Source organism: Perognathus longimembris, chromosome 3 (genome assembly GCF_023159225.1).
Source record: "Perognathus longimembris pacificus isolate PPM17 chromosome 3, ASM2315922v1, whole genome shotgun sequence".
Taxonomy (NCBI): domain Eukaryota; kingdom Metazoa; phylum Chordata; class Mammalia; order Rodentia; family Heteromyidae; genus Perognathus; species Perognathus longimembris.
In genome coordinates this window covers 82,921,807-82,939,832 of record NC_063163.1, presented here as the reverse complement: position 1 = coordinate 82,939,832, position 18,026 = coordinate 82,921,807, and the positions used below count along the sequence as shown (strand labels likewise).

The following is an 18,026-nucleotide window of genomic DNA, read 5'->3' as shown; positions in this document are numbered from 1 at the left end:
ACCGCAGAACTATGCTCTTACCCTTCAATTTCTGAGATAAGTTCTCACTCTGTAGCTCAGGCTGGTCTGGAATTTGCTAAGGAGCCTAGATTTCCTGAAACTCCTGATCCTCATGTCTCAGCCTCCCTTGTGCTGAGCCACTTGGCTTAAGTAGGTTTTCATAGGTCACTTCTTAGCACAGCCATCAATGGAAAATAGCCTTGAAATATCACAGTGAAAATGATAAATGCTTGCGCATGCCTTCCCTGAATTCCACCTGCAGGCAGACCGCAGCTTCAGAAACAGCAGTAGAGGAAAGAACTCCAAGGAAGCCTCCAGGAGCCAAGAGCTGGGGGCAGGGGTGGGGGGGAGAGAGAGATGGGTCCAGTGCTGCTGTTGAATTCACTAGCAGGGGGAGGAGGAGGCTTGGTGCATTTCAGAATTGTGCTTCTCTAGGTTGCCTCAGAGGACTGACGGCTCATATAGAAATGCGGTGATTTTGACAGATTCCCCAACAGCAGCCGTGGGAAGGCAGCACAGCTGGGAACTGCTGTAATCTCAACCTTCAATCCTCTTTGGATGTCCCCGGTGCCACCCCAGGACCTGAGCATTTGTTTACCCACTACATTCCCACGCTAGCAGCACACGGGCAGAAGGGACAGAAGGCCATGTGGTCAGATGGGTACCAATGATGAATCTGTTGGAATCCAGGGCTAGTCCACCTAGATATGATGAACACCTGAGTCTGGGTGGTTTCTCTGCTGTGGGCTGTGCATGACAGGATATTTAAAAACACTGTCTCTGGTCTCTACCCACTAGATGCCAACGGCACCTCCTGCTCCAGCTGTGACCACTGAAAATCATCTCCAGACATCACCACACAACCCTGGCTGGGAAAATAGCTCTGCTGAGATTTTTCTGTCCTAACGCATGTCAAGTAAGGGAATGGTTCAAATTTAGAGTCTCAGCATTGGTAACCAAGACTTCTTGGAACATAGTAGAAACTTTCTTCTCTAGCAGAGGACTTGCCTCCTCCCTCCACAGCAAACCCCAGAATGGGCAGGGTTAGAAGGCCGCTGGCTTCTAGATCTAGAGCACCTGCAGGGGTGTCAGGACCTATGAGTTGCTTTCTGGCTGCGAAACCTCTAGCCAGCCGACCGGGCATCTGTTTTCCTACCTGCAAATGGGCAGGTTAGTCTGTACCACAGTCAGCTCTGGAAAGGACTAGAATTGGATCACTCATCACACAAGGTTATCTCAGCTGTTGGGGGTCACATGACCTCCTCACAGTATGACTGGCTGGTGAATACAGACCTTAGCTTGTGTGTGTACACATCTCTGTGTATATGAGTGTGCATACACACCTGTGCACACATACAGCTAATAACATATTTTATCCTGAAGACCCAGAAGGAAAGGGCCTGGAATGACCAGCCTTCTCCAGGCATGCATGGCTGGGGCGGGGACGGGGGGTTGGGAAGCTGTGGTGGCCACAAGGACGGAGTCCCCAGGTGCGTTCGTTTCCGTGCCCACCAGCACTCCGTCACTGCTGTCCCTGCCCCACTGGGCGGGTAGAGGATGGGTGCGGGAGTGGGGGGGAGGGGTGCCACCAGGACAGGAGGAGGAGAGGTGGCCACACAATCACCGTCAGCCTGGGACAGCGTGGGCAACTCCTCTGGAGGAATCGAGAAGCCAGGCCTAGTGTAGACACGCTGGGGCGTCCAGTTTCCATGGTGACGGGCCCACCAGTGACAACCCGAATCATCTTCATTGTGGTTATTATTACGATTAATAACAGGCTGTGAGCGCCCAGCCACCGTGGGGCTGGCATGGTAAACGACGCAGCTTCTGAGGACAGCCGAGCAGCTGTACGCTGAGATGTCTGGGTCTGAGCGCCTTGTCGGCCACCCCCTCCCTGCCAGGCCACTGCTGAGCACCTGCTGTACGCCGGGCCACTACTGAACACCTGCTGTATGCCGGGCTGTCCGACCTACCCCTAACCCCCTGTGGGGACTCCAGGGTGGCCTTCAAAGAATTCGGGGGCTCTTCAAAGCAACTGAGGCTTAAAGAGAAACGAGAGACACCAAAGGCTGTGTTCCTGCGGAGACAGGCCACTCGTCCTAACCACAGGATGAGGACACACAGGGATTTAAAATGCACTCCAAATTGAAAGTCACAGGACAGGGCCTCTGAGTTATGGGTTGTTTATAAGGGACCAAGCTGTTTCTCACATGGTCAACTTAATTCGGCTTGCTCTGGGGCTAACTGCCTCTGAGAGTTAATTACTTAAGGTTGGTTAATCATTCTCTGGGTGATACTAGGGAGGGGATATGCAAATCAATGCTAATTATAACAACTCTTGCAGGGCGACCATTTGTCAGGCGATTGATGTGAACGGTGCGTGCGGGGCTGGGTGCTTGCTGAGCGCGCTCCTTTGTGTCCTCACAAGGACCTAGGAGGCAGGCAGGCAGGCAGGCATCATTTCCTTACATAAAGGAAGCTCAAGTTCCTAAGCTGTGCACTTGGATGGAAGTCCAAGTTAATAAGTGGCAGAGCCAAACCAGGGCCCCAGGTGGCCTCGCTCTAAATCCCTGGCTCTCCTCACGGTACTCCTGAGATGCTACAATGAATGATGACTGAGGTAAGGGGGCAAGGGCTCTTGGGGGACCCCGCTCCTACCAGGTGAGGACTCGAGTTAGCGGAAAGTCCTAGAACCAAACTCAAACAAAAAAGCAAACGCTCTGTGCCCAACACCTGACCCCAAAGGTGCCACTTACGGGACAGGGAAGCCCACTGCTGGTCCCATGGGACTAAGAGCACAAGTCAGGTGGCTCATGCCTGTAATCCCAGCTACCTGGGAGGAGCCAGGTGGCTCATGCCTGTAATCCCAGCTACTCAGGAGGCAGAGATCAAAGGAGTATCCACTTGAGGCTAGCCCCAGGCAAAACCTGGACACCCAGTACAAAAAGGAAAGCCAAAAATAAAAGGGCCAAGGGTGCGGTTCAATAGAGAACCTATGTCACAAGCAGAGTCCCGAATTCAAATCCCAGTGCCACCAGAAAAGGGGAGGGGGGAACAAAACATGACAGGGTACCATGACAGCCTCCCCACTGGGCCCCGTGAGTAGAGGCTCCCCCCACGTGTAGGTCATGAAGGCCACATGGGGTGTCCCGTCACTCAGAAACTCTCCCAGACCCTCCCATCACCTCTCACCTGCCAGCCTGCAGCACCCCGGAGATGCTGAAGAGCCCGAAGTCCGTGATGACCACTTTGCCATTGTCATAGAAGACGTTCTTTGACTTGAGGTCCTTGTGGAGGATGCCCTTGGCGTGCAGGTAGCCCATCCCCTGTGGGGAGCAGAAGAGGGGGCTGTCATAGAACCCAGCACCAGATGCCACCTGACTGCGGCTACCACGGCAGGTGAGCCCAGGTGTGGGTCTGTGGAGATGGGATGGAAGGGGGCGTGGCAAGTGAAACCCAAACCGCCACCCCCTTTAGACCACTGCAGAGGCCCCTGCTCTCGGCTGGGCTGGTAGGCTGGAGAACAAGTCACAAAGGAAGAAGCCCCGGGAGAGAACGAGCAGGGACAATGGGGAGTGATGTCCTTGGAGAAAGGGTTGCCTTTCTGCCATCCTTCCCCACTCCCCTTTAGCGGTGGAGCCCCTTCTTTGTTCAGCCGGCACCCCTGCAGAATGTGCCTTACTCTTCCAGGGAAGGCTGGGGAGAGATGCAGAAGAGCCCAGGGAAGGAGAGTCTACAAGGTCTAAGCCAAAGGCGGATGTGCAGAAACTTATTTTGCCCTCCTGAGCTGCTTCTTAGCGGGGTCCTAACACTTCCAAATGGCAAAGAAGATGCCTGCTGGGGGTCACAGGAGGTTCCTTTTTTGTTTGAATGCAAACAACACCCAAGAAATGATTTGTTTCTGCAGCTGCAGCGGGGAGGAGAGATGGATTGCACTTTGGGACTTCCAAGGACTCAGAAAATGAATCAGAACCAAGCGAGGCCTTGGCCTCGTCTTTGCACCTGCCGCCCTCGCACAGGAGCATGGGCGCAAACCAGTGGCCAGGGGACCATTGCTAAATGCTGCAGCTCAGGAGAATTCGTATGCACATTCCACCTAGTATCTTTTAGGTCAGGGATTGTTTTCTAATAGCCTATGAGTCTCAAGATCCCTGTGGGATTCCTTAGAATGGGACTGGGAAGAGGGGGGTGTCTTTCTGAGGCTCAGGAAGGGGGGGGGGTCCTCAAATACCTTCACAATTTCTTGAGCAATCTGCCTGGTTTTGTTGACATCCAGGACGATCTTGGCGTCCCTCACCACTGAGTAGAGCGTCCGACCCTTACAGAGGCTAGAAAGCAAAAGCAAAGTCATTTCTGAAAGCCACCGGCACTCGTGAAGGAGCAGGCAACCACAGTTGCGAGAGGTCACTTGTGACTGCTCCGCCTCGCCACTGGAGATCGTGAACAGGATCTGGGCTGGAGCCCGGAGCTGCTTCTGGTGTGTGTATGTGTGTGTGTGTGTGTGTGTGTGTGTGTGTGTGTGAAGATCTGGAGGGAAATTCTCGTGGATTCTTTAAGGACTGCCATTGAACTTAGCCATGCCCCACCCACCCACGTGGTCATGGGTGGAAAGCTGTGCACACAATGACAACCTCCATGTCCGACCCCACTTGGAGAGCACTTGCTGGCACTGGCTGGGGGTCTCCTGAGCATAGGGACAGGGATGACAGGCCGGCCAAGCTATGGCTGGCAGGGGCCAAGTCCTATCGGCAAGTGACGCACTCAACCCTTCAGAAGGGGATGTGCAAACAAACACCAACAAAACCAGCCCAAACCGGACACCTGTCTAGATAGAATGGTTTTCACACCATGTTCAGCCTCACTGGCTTCATCGGGAGGACCGGTGGTTCAGGATGAACGACAGGATGACAAAAAGACATCGCGCAGCAACAGTAACACCTCCTCATTAGCTGCCCTCGCCTCTCTGTCCTGTCCTCCCCTCCGAGGCTCAATGCCAGAGCACACAGAGCAGGCGTGAAATAAACAGTCGCTGAGTAAATAAATGGATGAACAAACGAATGAGTCCTGGGTTCACCATGGTCTCCTCAGTCCTAGAGTTATTGTTGGATTTTGCTGACATTGAAGTTCCTGTGTCTAAAGTGAGAACTCTGGTTCGGATCCAAGCACCACTTCCTGTGTGCCTTTGGCTGGGTTACTTCACCTCTCTGAGCCTCATTTTCCTTGTCTCTGGAAGGAAACAAGTGAAACTTACTCTTGTCTTTTCTTTGGGGATTTGGAGAAGACAAGGTTTTGTATAGTGGGTGCCCGGCCCCCGACGGGCATTCCTGCACACTGCACAGGATCGCGAGCGGGCTAGGGTCAGACGCCACCATGCTAGGATCTGATCTGTCATATACTGGCTGTGTGACCCTGGGAAAGAAAGTTGGCCTCTCTGAGCCTCCGTGTTATTATCTGTAGAATGGGGCCAACAGCTCCTGCCTCATCCCTTGAACTCAAGTATGTAAGAACATAAGCTCCTCTCCATGCAGAAAGACCCCAGGGTGAGGCTAGTCCATCGTGAGGTGGTAAATAAGTGATCAATAAAATGGCTACATACACATACACACTTGAGAGTACAGAAAGACCTATTTATACATCTGCCTATCTACTATCTCTGTCGTCTCTGCCTCTAGCCACCTGCCACCCACGTACCCCTCAAAATACCTGAGACAGACCACCCATGCCGTTCGACTAAGATGAGTTCATCACCTGCTGAAGGTGAGTGAGCCTCCTGAGGCGGCCGGCTGACTCACGGGGACAGTCTGATTCACCTGTCCAAGGTCGCCCAGCAGGTCGTTAGGGGGTGCCCCTTCCCCCTCCCGTGACTCAGGACTCTCCACCGCCCCCCCCCCCATCAATGCAGTGAGTTCTGAAGCTGGCCCAGCCAAGGCTGCAAGAAGGGTGGGCTGAGCAGCCAATTAAGCCATATTGACATTTAAGCATCGGCGATGGCGAGGCTGTGGGTGGATTTTTCTCCCCTGATGCCTCGTTCTTGCGCAGACACCTACACTCATTACGGGCCAGGGCCTCCCGCTGCAGACAGCACAGCCGGTATGCTTCCCAGAGCGTCTCCGGCTCAGGGCCCTCAGTGAGAGAGAGCAGCCGGCCTCAGTTCCCTCCCCTGCTCACACCCTTCTCCAGCGGGTCTTCCTCTCCCTTCTTCCCTGCTCCCTGCCCTGTGCTGCACGGGGCAAACCCACCCCATTCAGTTTTGGGGTGTAACTTGGTGCAGCCCCCAGCATCTACAAGTGCAAGATAGGCAGACAGCCCCAAGTCAGACCCCCTCCTGGCCCTCCCCATGGCTGGTGCCTTGCGGGTACCTCACACGCATCCAGCCTAGACAAGTACTGGAACTTACTCAAATGCCGATAGCGGGCATCATCAGTCCCATGCCGGAACCAACTGGGAAGGACTGAATGTATCCCCCAAATCCCTACGAGGCAATTCTAACCCCCAACGGGGTGGTGTTAGAAGTTGTGGCTGATCAGCCATAAGTGAGATTAGCAACTCTTACAAATGGGACCCCAGAAGACACAGAATAGACAAGAACATTAAATAGAGAATTCAATGGGACTCCAGAGAGCCCACCCTCTGTCCCTCACCACAGGAAGCTGCAATGTTTGGGGGAACAATGTTGACCACTGGAAGAGAAACCCTCCACAGCCAGGCCACGCTGCTGCCCCACCCTGATCCCAGACTTCTGCCCTCTGGAACTGTGAGAAATAAAATGTCTGTTGTTTCTAAGCCGTCTAAGTACTTCCTTACATCAGCCTGAGCCAAGAAACAACCCCAGATGTTGAGTCACAGCAAATTAGATCAACTGTGGTGGATACAAAATATATACCATTGCCTTGAATCAAAATGGACAAAGCTCTGCTGACAGCACAAGCATGAGGAAGCGAGGGGGCGTGAAGTAGATAGTGATTAAAAAGTGGCAGATAACAAGTGGTTCCATCATGGAGTTTCTGTTTCCCATAATGCCTTGGGTTCCCATGCATATGCTTCTTCTTCCCATAATGCCCTGGGTGACCGCTCAACCCATGAAAGAGTTGAAGTGGTGTGTGCACACCGTCATTGACCAATCAGCACAAAGCCCAGGGGGAGGAGAAATGGGCGGAGCCTGGTAATATAATAACCTTCCCCCCCCCCATTGGACTCTACTTTGGGGCCCCTTTCCAAATAGAGAGGCCCTCTCTCCCTACTTTCATGGCTTTCCTCTGTTCACTTTAAACACTTCCCTGCCTTTCAAATTCTTGAACAGGGAAAAGAAGAAAACAAATCTGAACTCCTAGAGGGCATCACGAGCCGCAGGGCATAGAAGCCAGAGATGCGCAAGTTACCAAGAGTCCATTCACATGAAGTACACACATAGAAAACAAACGATTTTTTACCTCTTTTTAAACGATCCTGCCTGTGACATTCAGCCACCTGACCTTGATTTTTGAGCCCCCGGGGCTGCAGTTAAGGATAACAAACGATCTCCTTATACCTCCTCTCCCACAATCCTCACCTGTCTGTATTGCACCCCAACTCTTGGTTCCCTGCCTGGATCCCACCATTGTTTAAGAGCCTAGCCAGTATCTGACTGGCCCTGGAACCCCTGGTAGAATTCCTTAACCGAGAATGACCAATCCTGCTTGGGGCATGAGGAATGGGGTTCCATGTTTTGTTATTTCTAATGCTAGTAGTTCCAGAAATTCCCAGGGAGGCCAGAGAAGGCCACTCTGGGGAGGAAACCTTGATGCTGAGAACTGAAAGAAACCAACTAGGTGGGAATCTTGGGCACAGCCAGTACAAATGTCCTGGGGTAGGATTAAATGTAGCATGCTCCAGTGAGGCTGGTCTCCAAAAAGCATGTCCCGCTGCGCTGCTTGCCTTCTTCAAGTACTTGTCTCCCCTCCCCCCATCTAAAAGATACAGTAAGGTGGAGACGGTCCCAGGCTCGTCACTGCCTCGAGCTGCCAAGACAGTTCATTTCAAAATCAGTTGTTAATTAAAACAACAACAACAACAACAACACACAACAACTTGGGTTGTCAGGAAGGATTTACAAGTCTCCGCTGCTCCGACTAGAGTCTAAGCATCCCTCTACTTCACACCCAAATCCCATTTAATTGTCCCATGCTCTTTCTCCTTCCCTTGAGCAAATAAATCATATTCCCAGCGACAAGTTGCTCACTCCATCAAATTCCAGCCTCAGGCAACCTCCCGACTTCCAAGCCGTTCACGAATCTAACACCGAAGATATTAAAACCTAGGGACTCTGGGGCTTTATGATAAAAAATGCCAGGTTAGCTTCTTATAAAAATGGGAAATGCCAGAAAGCAAGTGAGAAATGCCAGCTGCTTGCCACCTGCTTACCCCAATGCGTGCCTGGGAAATGAAGAGTTATAGACTTGCATGAAGTAGGGTCCTGACGGCTCTCTCGCACATGCCGCAAGCATGAGGCCGTAAGCCCGGGTGCCCACAGAGGCTGGACTTGGCCTTCCAGGAGGTGGCCTGCTCCGCCCCCTCCTCGTCTTTTCACACTGCTTCTTGTTCTTCAACCCCATTTGGGTTTGATTTTGTTACATCAGGGGCCCTGCAGTTGGCTGCTTTAAAGACTGAGACATGGAGTTCTGGCTGTTAGGTTCCGATCTTCGTATCTCTGAGTAGGAATCCATGCTGGTAGACACAGGGGTGACACTGACAACTCCCGGCCTGGCTATGCAGAAGGGAGCATTTCAAGGTCATTGGCAGCCATGGGGATGAGGAGAACCCTGCTTCTCTGCCTCTCGGTGTGCCGTGTGGTCCACCCGCTGGCCACGGCACTGCCCAAAGGCATCATGGGACATAGGGCATGCTCTCCTCCCATTCGGCCCTTATTCCTCAGCAGCCCCTCGGTCATTCTGCCTGTCTCCTTCCATCTCCCACCCAGGGTGATCATTCCAGATCATGGCCACATTTGGCCAGCTCTTTCATTTTCTCACTTGTTCACTTTCGGTGCTGAGTTTGAAAACTTAAGTGTCTGTGCTATGGCTCAAATGTGTCTCTAGAAATTCCCATGCTTGTGCCCTTGGAGGTGACTGGGGTTGGGGATCAGGAGGGAAGAGCCCCCAGGATGGCATTACAATGAGAGGAAGGGAGACCTGAGTTAGCACGCTTGTAGGGCCCACCGTGGGAAACCCTCCGCCATGTTGGGATGCAGCGAGATGCCCTCTCCATGATGCAGTGAGATGCCCTCTCCATGATGCAGTACCACACTCTTGATTTCCAGCCTCCAGTCCTGAACAAAACAAATCTGTATTCTGAGGCTGGGGTGTAACTCAGTGGTAGAGTCCTTGCCTAGCACACACAAGGCCCTGGGTTTGATCCCCACTACCACAGAAAGAAACCCAACCCAACCCAACAACTCTCTATGCTTTATAAATTACCCAGTCACAGGCATTCAATTATAGCAACAGGAAATGGACTCAGATAACATTTTAAAAAGAAACTTTTATCATTGCCTTCTGTCATTCCCAGAGTGGAAAACTGGGCTCCCCAACCCCAAATAAATATTTAAAAAAAATAAACACAATGGGAACAACACTCAGTAACAAACAAAGTCAAGTCTTATCTGGCAAGGTGGCTTGCCAAAGGCCTGGAAGGCCAAGGGCTCTGCCATTTGGGGAAGACAGAACAAAGACATTTTAGCCAGTAAGGTTTAGGAAGGAGTTAAAGGTTAGCACTGAACACAGAGACAACAGTGTTTGTGAATGCCAGAGTGCTGTGTACAGGTAACGAGCCAGAGGGCTGACTCCTTGCTCTGATGAGTGATACTCTCTTGGGAGAGACAAGCAATAGGCAAACAGAAGAGCTGTGAGTTATAATTAGAGTGACAGAGGAATAAACATCAGGTGCTTCCATTTGTAGGGATGTCTCTGAGCCCCTCAGTGGCAGCCCCGTCCCATCCTACACCATTCCAGGAGCTTAGGGCCAACCAGGGGCTCACCTGATGCTCTCCGGGGACAGTATGTGCCATTAAGATGACATTCGAAGGGACCCGGGGATAAACTGGCACCAGCTCATTTAATGTCTCAGACTCTATATCATGTGGCTTGCTCATTCCCACTGTACAGATGGGAGAAACTGAGGCCATTACTCAGTCTAGTCAGAAGCACACACCTCAGGATCAGAACTATGTGGGAGGAAATCCTGCCACCCCTAGACAGTTACCTGAGGTCTTTAGAAGTCACGGGGCTCTGTACACTGCAAGGTGGGGAAGCTTGAACAAATACCATACTCCATGTAGCCTAGCGTGGGTGTGGACGGGATGCCAGGGTTCTCCTTGGAGGCCTTTTGTCCTCTGCACCGTGTGTGTGCGCGTGTGTGTGTGTGTGTGTGTGCGCATGTGTGTGTGTGCATGCGTGCACGCACGCATGATCTAGATGTCCACTTTTAACACCCACCTCTCCACCACTTGCAGACTGAATGGGATAAGGTGAATCTCACCTATTTATTCAAGATGCCTGTCACTGGCAGGACACTTAGGTACAAGAAGTTAGAATCTCCCAGGCCCTGCAGTAAGGAGCAACATGGCGAGGATTTGAATCCAGACCTTGGACCTTCCCATCTTCCTAGGGTTTGCTAGGCACTCTGGGAAGAGGTGGCTCAGTAGCGGGGCAGAGATCTCCTGAGACCCCTTCTACTCCAGCCTTCACATTCAAGGTCAGGCCTGTGAGTCCTCTCCATCCATCCCTGTACTGCTTCTGCCTGGAGCTTCTCAGAGGTATCAGCAGGCCGGAGGCTGCTGGCCCAGAACAGCCTCTGGCTCTGTGGTCCTTGCCCACGGGGGCCACGAAGAGCCAGTAGCAGCTGGAAGAACTGGTGAATGAGTGGAGGGAAGACCTTGTCCTCCTGTATGTAAATGTCTTGGGCCCACGGTGGCTGGCATAATGCCAGGACTACTGTCTTGGCACAAGAAACAGATCAGAGGCCAAACCTAGGTGAAATCACAAGTGGCACTTCCTAGCCAGGCACCAGGGGCTCACATGTGTCATCCTAGCTACCCAGGAGACTGAGATCTGAGGATTGCGGTTCAAAGCCAGCCAGCCAGGAAAGTCCATGAGACCCTTATCTCCAATTAACCACCAGAAAGCCAGAAGTGGCACTGTGGCTCAAAGTGGAAGCTCACTAGCCTTGAGCTGAAGAGCTCAAGGACGCACCCAGGCCCAGAGTTCAAGCCTCACAACTGACAAAAAAAGAAAAGAAAAGGAAGTGACAGTGCAAGGTACCCAGGGACACAGAGATGGAGCAGACCGCTGGCCCTGTCCCCCCCTTCAGGGTAGGACAGCAAGCACCAGGAACTCTTCTTATTGGCTGACCAGAGCCACATTTATTTTTCAGCAAACATTTGAGCAGTAAACTGAAGGACCCTTAAAAAAAAAAAGTATACATCTGTCACCTCATTTATATGCATTAAAAAATCCGCGCAGAGTTCAGATTCTGAGGTGTTAGCAAAGCTATTCCCCTGATAGTGCAGGCCTTACACTTTTTTCCCTCCCTCCTGCTTATCTCTCCTTTCTAATTTTCTCCAATAAACACGTGTTACTTTTGTAAATTGAGAAACACGGAGCAAGGTGGGGGGGGGGGGCGGGGATCAAAGCGCTATTAAGTCAGACGGCCATGAAGCCAGACCCAGAGGCTCATTCTACAGACCGGCTGGGGAATCTCAAGCTGGCTGAGAAACTGAAATCAAAGGACAAAGTAAGGTCTGTGCTCCGACTCCAAGAAACCCAGCCATGTTTGCCATTATCGAGAGGGCAGCAAGCGGGGGGTCAGCCTTCCGTTTGTTGCACAGGGTCTTGCACATTCCAGGCACACATCAAATGCTTGGTCTAACAATATAGGAATATCTCTGTAAAAGTTCAAGCTTTAATCTGGAAATCAGAACTTGACATCTAACAATAACCATGTATGGCCAGGTATGGGCGGGCATGCCTGTAATCCCAGCACCCAGGGAAGGCAGAGGGAGGAAGATAGGGTTTGAGGCCAACCTGGGCTTTATAATAAGACTGTCCCAAACAAACTCCCCAAAGGCCGATGATGCCAGTGGCAAAGCGGTGTAGCTGGAGGAGGAGGAGGGGTGGGCAGATGGGCAGTGGGCCCTGCTTCATCCTTTCTCCCATGGGCCCTGAAGCCCAGGAGAGCCTGGGTTGTTGGAGGGGGACATGCACGGGGCACCCCAGGTCTTTTAGGAAGGAAAAGAGGTGGAGGGGGGGAGAGAAGAAGGGGAGGAGGGGGAGGGGAAGAAAGGAAGAAAAGGAGGAGGAAAAGTCCTGTCTCCCTTGGGGACGCCAGGGCATTGCAGTATGGGCTGAAAATGTCCTTCGAGGCTCATGCATTGAAGGCTCAGGGACCAGATCACTTTGGGGGGAACGTGGTTGCTCTGTGATGGGCTCCCAATGTGCCCCCTAGGGCTGGTTCACAGATAGGGAAACTGAGACTCAGAGAGATGAGATCACTGCCAAGATCGTGCAGTTAGGACATGCAGGGCAGGAGCTGGCATCGCCCTTGGATCCTTTGATGGGAGGGATGTGTTCTGAGTCATGTGACCTGACAGGAACCAGGAAGAGGGGTAGGAGGGGACAGAGGTACCAGCCTTTGCTAGTTAGAGACAAAGCCTTGTGCACATCTTCCCCTAGCTAGGGCCCTGCTCTGCGTGCGTGCGTGCGATCCAAGAGCCTTCTCTGCCAGAACTTGGAGAAGGAACTCGGCCCATTTACCCAGCCCCAGCAAGGAATTCGGATCTGTGCAGATGCACAGATCTGCCAGGCTGAGCTTCTAAGACTGAGGGGGGTGGGGTGGCCTTGGCCCAAACCTAGACCAAGATTTGCTTTTGTATGGCCCATGAGCTAAACATTTTTTTTAATTCCTTTATTTTTTATTCCTTTTTTTATTCCTACAACTGTAGAAACAATTCAAAAGAATAGTATTTTGTGACCTGGGGGATTTAAATATGGGTGTCCTTTGACTGGAGGTCAGCCACACTGCTGATGGCTGCTTTCCTGCTCCAGTGGCAGAGCTGAACACTGGGAGAGACCCAGCAACAGAGCTCAAAGTGTCTGCTGCCTGGTCCTCTAAAGAAAATGACCCAAAAAACCACAGTGGAACAACAGAAATCAGGCAGCTGGGATGAAGACTGACACTCTGAAGCTTTCTTCTGAGCAGTGGGGACTGGACAGGGTCAAGGCCCAGTGTGGACATCATTTGGTCCATTCATTCATTCATTCATTCACCCATCCATGCATGCATGCACACACGCAGATGCCTGTCCCACACGCCTACAGCTCTGACCCTGCCAGGCACTCTGTGAGATGTGGGGACACTGAGTCTGAAGGCAGACACACAGAGCGTGTGATGAATAAGTGGCACTAAGCAGGGACAAGACCATGGGAGGCTGGACTTGCACTCAGGAGAGAGAACCAGAACCAGGCCAGGGCCAAGTGCATCCCTGCCCCCCACTGGTGAGACAGGCCGAGCTGCTCCCGCCCCCCTGGCCAGCGTGGAAGTCCACATCTACCTCACACATGATGCTAAGTCCCCTGCTTACTGTACCACATCACACACAAAGCTTCCCCAGGCTGCCCCTGCAGCAATGTCCAGCAGAGCGAGACAAATCCCATATTGCTCCAGACTGCCTTCCATCTACATCACCAGTGTGGATGGGACCATGGTGAGGAGAAGGGGCAGTGGGGAGGGGGGAGAGGGGCTGACCCACGGCTACAAAACCAGGATCCCTGCATCTAGACAAACACTACTGGCCAGGAGACAGGAACACACACACCATGCATTCTACAGGTGTGGGTATGCTTTTACACACACACACACAGGTGCCTGTCGGTGTCTGTGAGTGCAGGTACATGCATGCATATCTATTGTTATGGGTTGGCTAAAGGCTCAGTCCCGAGGTCCAGCGGTAGGAAGATGGCAATGGGCGGGTCCTAAAGGGAGCTCTTTGGGTCACCAGGGCACGCCCCCGAAAGGTGCTGGTGCCCTCCGCCTGCATCTCACCATGACGATGACAGCCAACCTCACCAGGGCCCACAACTCAGGGCGGCCTGGGCCATGGAGCTCCAACACTCCAGCCATCCTTCTCTGTTTCCATAGGTGGCGTGCGTCAGGCATTCCACTACAAAGCTGAGCATGACACAGGCACGCACGCGCGGAGGGCCCCTGGAGGCGCACGCCATGTCTGTGTGGGGCTGTGGTGACAGCCACCAGGACCCACCACCATGCTCACCCCAGAGCTGACCTCTCATCCCTCCCTCCCACAGTGCTGCCCGCATAACCCCCTCCCCACCGCCTTCGAAATGTTCCCAGAAGCAAAACAGGGCTCTGCAGAGCGCAAGTTCAGGCTGGAGGGGTGGGGGGGCATGTGGGGGGCAGGGGGAGAAGGCGAGTGCTAATGAATGGATGGAGGATCTTTTTCTTTTTTTGAGGTGATAGAATGTTCTAAATTTAGATTTGGGTTACAGTTGCCAAATTTTGTAAATATACTAAAAAAAAAAAACAAAACAAAGAACCCACCCAACTATACACTTTGAATTTGATGGTGTCTACATTAAAAATCGATAAAGTTCTCTAAAAAAATAAATGAACAAAATTGGCAATTCCACAAGAGTGGATTTCTTAGCTCTGCCAACCAAGAAAGGGAAGAGCCCAAGCCTCACTTCTAGAGCCTGCATCTCCACCTGCCTCACAGCAAACAACACTTCTGTTCTTCCTTTCTTTCCAAGCTTTGTGAGCAGGGCCTGGAGGGCCCTGGGAAACAGAGGAGGCAAGACTACTGGGGCAGAAGCTGGAGACAAACAAGCCACCCTTGCATTACCATTACCCAAAGGAATGGGGTCACTGGACAGCCAATGGGAGGCGCCCTGCCACTTCCTGGCTGGGGAACTTGAGCATGGTCATGTCTCTCTCCCTCCCCGTGCAGCGTCCCTCTGGAGTCCAGGCTATCCCAGCCTACAGCAGAATTTACAGCAGTGAGACATGACTTCAGCACAAGACCCAGAGGCTGGGAGACAGGAAGTACAGTCTGTGTGCCTGGGAGGGAGCAGTGAGCAGCAGGATTTGGGGAACGCTGCTGTTGTGTCGCTGTGCCAGAGTTTGGTAACTCACAGGAAGGTGTCTGGTGTGTGCAGCTGCACCAATTAATGGCACCTCACCCTAAAGGCTCACTGCGAAAGAGCATCAAGCCTGAGTCGGGAGCCTGGGTCAGCCTGACTCCACGTTCCCAGCTCCTGACTGCTGGGTCGGCTGGGGATGTTTGTTACTTGATCAGAAGCATTTTCTGTCCTAACTAAAGAAGCATGCAAAGACGTTGGGACACTGAAGTCATTCAATAAATATCAGCTACACATACAAAGTGGGCGAGAACTACAAAGCAGAGAGAGAGAGAGCAAGAGACAGAGACAGTGAGACAGAGGAACACAAGCTCCCTTCCATTTGTGCACAACTGGGTAGCACCACAGTTTTTAAGAACCACAGGCAAATAGGAATCTTTACTTGGTGAGATTCAATTCCACAGTTTGTTCACAGCTTGCTCCAGCTGCTTACAAATGGAAAGCAAGTCACCCCAGGGAAGGGACCTTACTTCTCAATCATTGGAGGAAAAAAAATAAACAGAAAATAAATGCCCAGAGAGATTAAAAACATGAGTTCTGTGCCCCGAAAGGTTGTCATGTGACAATGCTGTATCTTCATGAGAAAGATGCACACTCGATGTAATCCTATTACAAATATTTCCATTAGTCTCCAAGCCTTACCTTGGTAATCTGTTTCAATTGGAAGTCCTGTCACTCCCCAAAACCCAATTTAGAAGGGAGAGGAACAAAATATAAGTTTGTGCCAATTTTCTCAGAGATGGGCAAAAATTCCCACTGGAGTTCACCTGGGGTTCTGCCTCTCCTTCAAGCTCTTAACCGCAGGGCACTGGGTGACTCCTTACCCGGTGTTCGCCTCCGTAACCTTGCCCTCCCAGGCCCTCCAGGGGGAAGATGGAGGATTTTCACCGGGTGCCCAGGCAACCTTTCTGACGCTCTGTGGAGGCTGGGACAGGATGCACACAGTTAGGGCCGGACCAGCTGTTGTCAACTGCCGGCCCAAACCCAGAGCCCAGCCCTCTAGCCTGCTTCCCTCTGCCAGAGAAGCTCCCAGGGCATTTCTGCCTCCCTGCCCAGAGGTGGGGGATGGGTGGCATGGATTGAGCAGTCCATGGGAGATGGGCCACAGCCCAGGTGTTCTGTCCCATCCCTTCCCTCCCATAAGCAAGCTTAAACAAGCAAACAGACAGACCACTCCACACCCTGAGCCAGGCCCCCTCACTGTTAGGGAGGTAGGGGCTTATGCGTCTGCCCTGTCTGGCCTTGCATGGTGATCTTCCCACCTCTCCCAAGTCACCGGGGTTACAGGGATGCACCACCATGCCTCGATACCTCCAAACTATTTTTGAGCCATCGCTGGATGAATCTGCAGATGAGGAATTTTGTCTCACATTAACTGTTCCGTCCTTTCTACCGAGAATGCCCTTCCTCCATCAGCTCATTTCTTCAAGATTCTTTGAAACTTCCTGCCTGATACAATCATTGTGGGGTGTGTGTGTGTGTGTGCGCGCGCGTGTGTGTGTGTGTGCACGTGTGTGTGCATGTGTGTGTGCCAGGCCTGTCTTACAAAGCACTGTAGCTCTATTCTCCACTTCCTCTCGCTATGCTGGGTATGTGAATGGTTGGCTACGTGCATGGTTAACAAGGCCGTTTCTGGCATGTCGGTTGTGAATGCACGTTTCGATCACCCACTGGAATGTTCCAGTGCCACCATTGTGGGGCTCAGCAGACATCTTTTTTTTTTTTTTATCAAAATTAGGAGCTAAATGTCAAGGCTCATGGAGGCAATTTCACAAATTCTCTCAATCAGGCAGCCCAGAAGGATTAGACTATGGATTATATTGGTTCTCCGTGTTATATATTAACAGTCTTTTTGACAGCCTGAAATAACATTTCTCTCCTTAGCCAATATCTTCTCCTCCTCTAGTTAGCAAACATTGAGGGTTATTATTTTCCCCTGAGTTGTCAATTTCAGCTCTGTTCCTGCTTGGTGTGTGCAGGCAAAGCTCTGTTTGCTTCAAGGATTCATAAATACCACAGCCCTGGCTGCAAGAACGCGTGGTGCTGTGTGCCAGCCTGGCTGGGGAGCCTCCTGCATAGCAGCAGAAGCCACAGATGTGGGATGGGGGAAAGGAACCCGTTACAGAGCTCTTCCAAGGTGGGGGGAAAACCAGAGATGCCGCACACAGTTTTTCTCCTGCAAAGATGGAAGCCAGAGGAAGGCCCAGGGAAAAACTCTCAAGCTTTCAGAGTAAAACGCAGGCTTAAGACACGACTGAGTGGGGCAACCCATCCCCCTAAGTTACATTTAATGGGAACGAAATTAGATACTCTGTGATCTGGAAGATTGGTGTAGAGGACCCCAGGTTATGTGAGAGAAGAACTGACCAGGGGTCCTGGCATCTCCAGGCTTCCCTCAAAACAATTAGACTATTCTGTATCACTCTACTTCTCTAGAAAGAGCCATCTGCTGCTCTTTGGAAAGTGCCTACCCTTGATTTGGCTGCAGAGAATCTCAAAAGCAGGTTGCTTTCTCTTGGCCAATTTGTCACCACAAACTGCCTTGGTGATGCTAAACCCCTCTCCCCCCATGTCACCAGCACTCACTGGCTGTAGAATGCAATTACCAGGGAAGGTCTTCCTTCCTTCCTTCCTTCCTTCCTTCCTTCCTTCCTTCCTTCCTTCCTTCCTTCCTTCCTTCCTTCCTGCCTGCCTGCCTGCCTTCCTGCCTTCCTGCCTTCCTTCTTTCTTTCCTTCCTTCCCTTCTTTCTTTCTTAGCTATCTCAGGTCAGTTGACTCTTTGGGCCATTGTTATTCCAAAGCCCCCACGTAATTTGGAAAAGCCGACATCATTCCTTTTGA

General features: G+C 51.9%; 1 protein-coding gene across 1 annotated transcript in view; it reads right to left on the bottom strand.

The window, feature by feature from the left end:
- The window catches only part of Ksr2 (kinase suppressor of ras 2), a 199,554-nt gene that overhangs the window by 8,251 nt on the left and 173,277 nt on the right, over positions 1 to 18,026 (bottom strand). Inside the window, exons 15-16 of the mRNA XM_048340914.1 lie at positions 4,232 to 4,328; positions 3,193 to 3,326 (exon numbers count right to left, since the gene is read on the bottom strand). Coding sequence (XP_048196871.1) covers positions 3,193 to 3,326; positions 4,232 to 4,328 — 231 coding nt within the window. The remainder of the gene's footprint in view (positions 1 to 3,192; positions 3,327 to 4,231; positions 4,329 to 18,026) is intronic.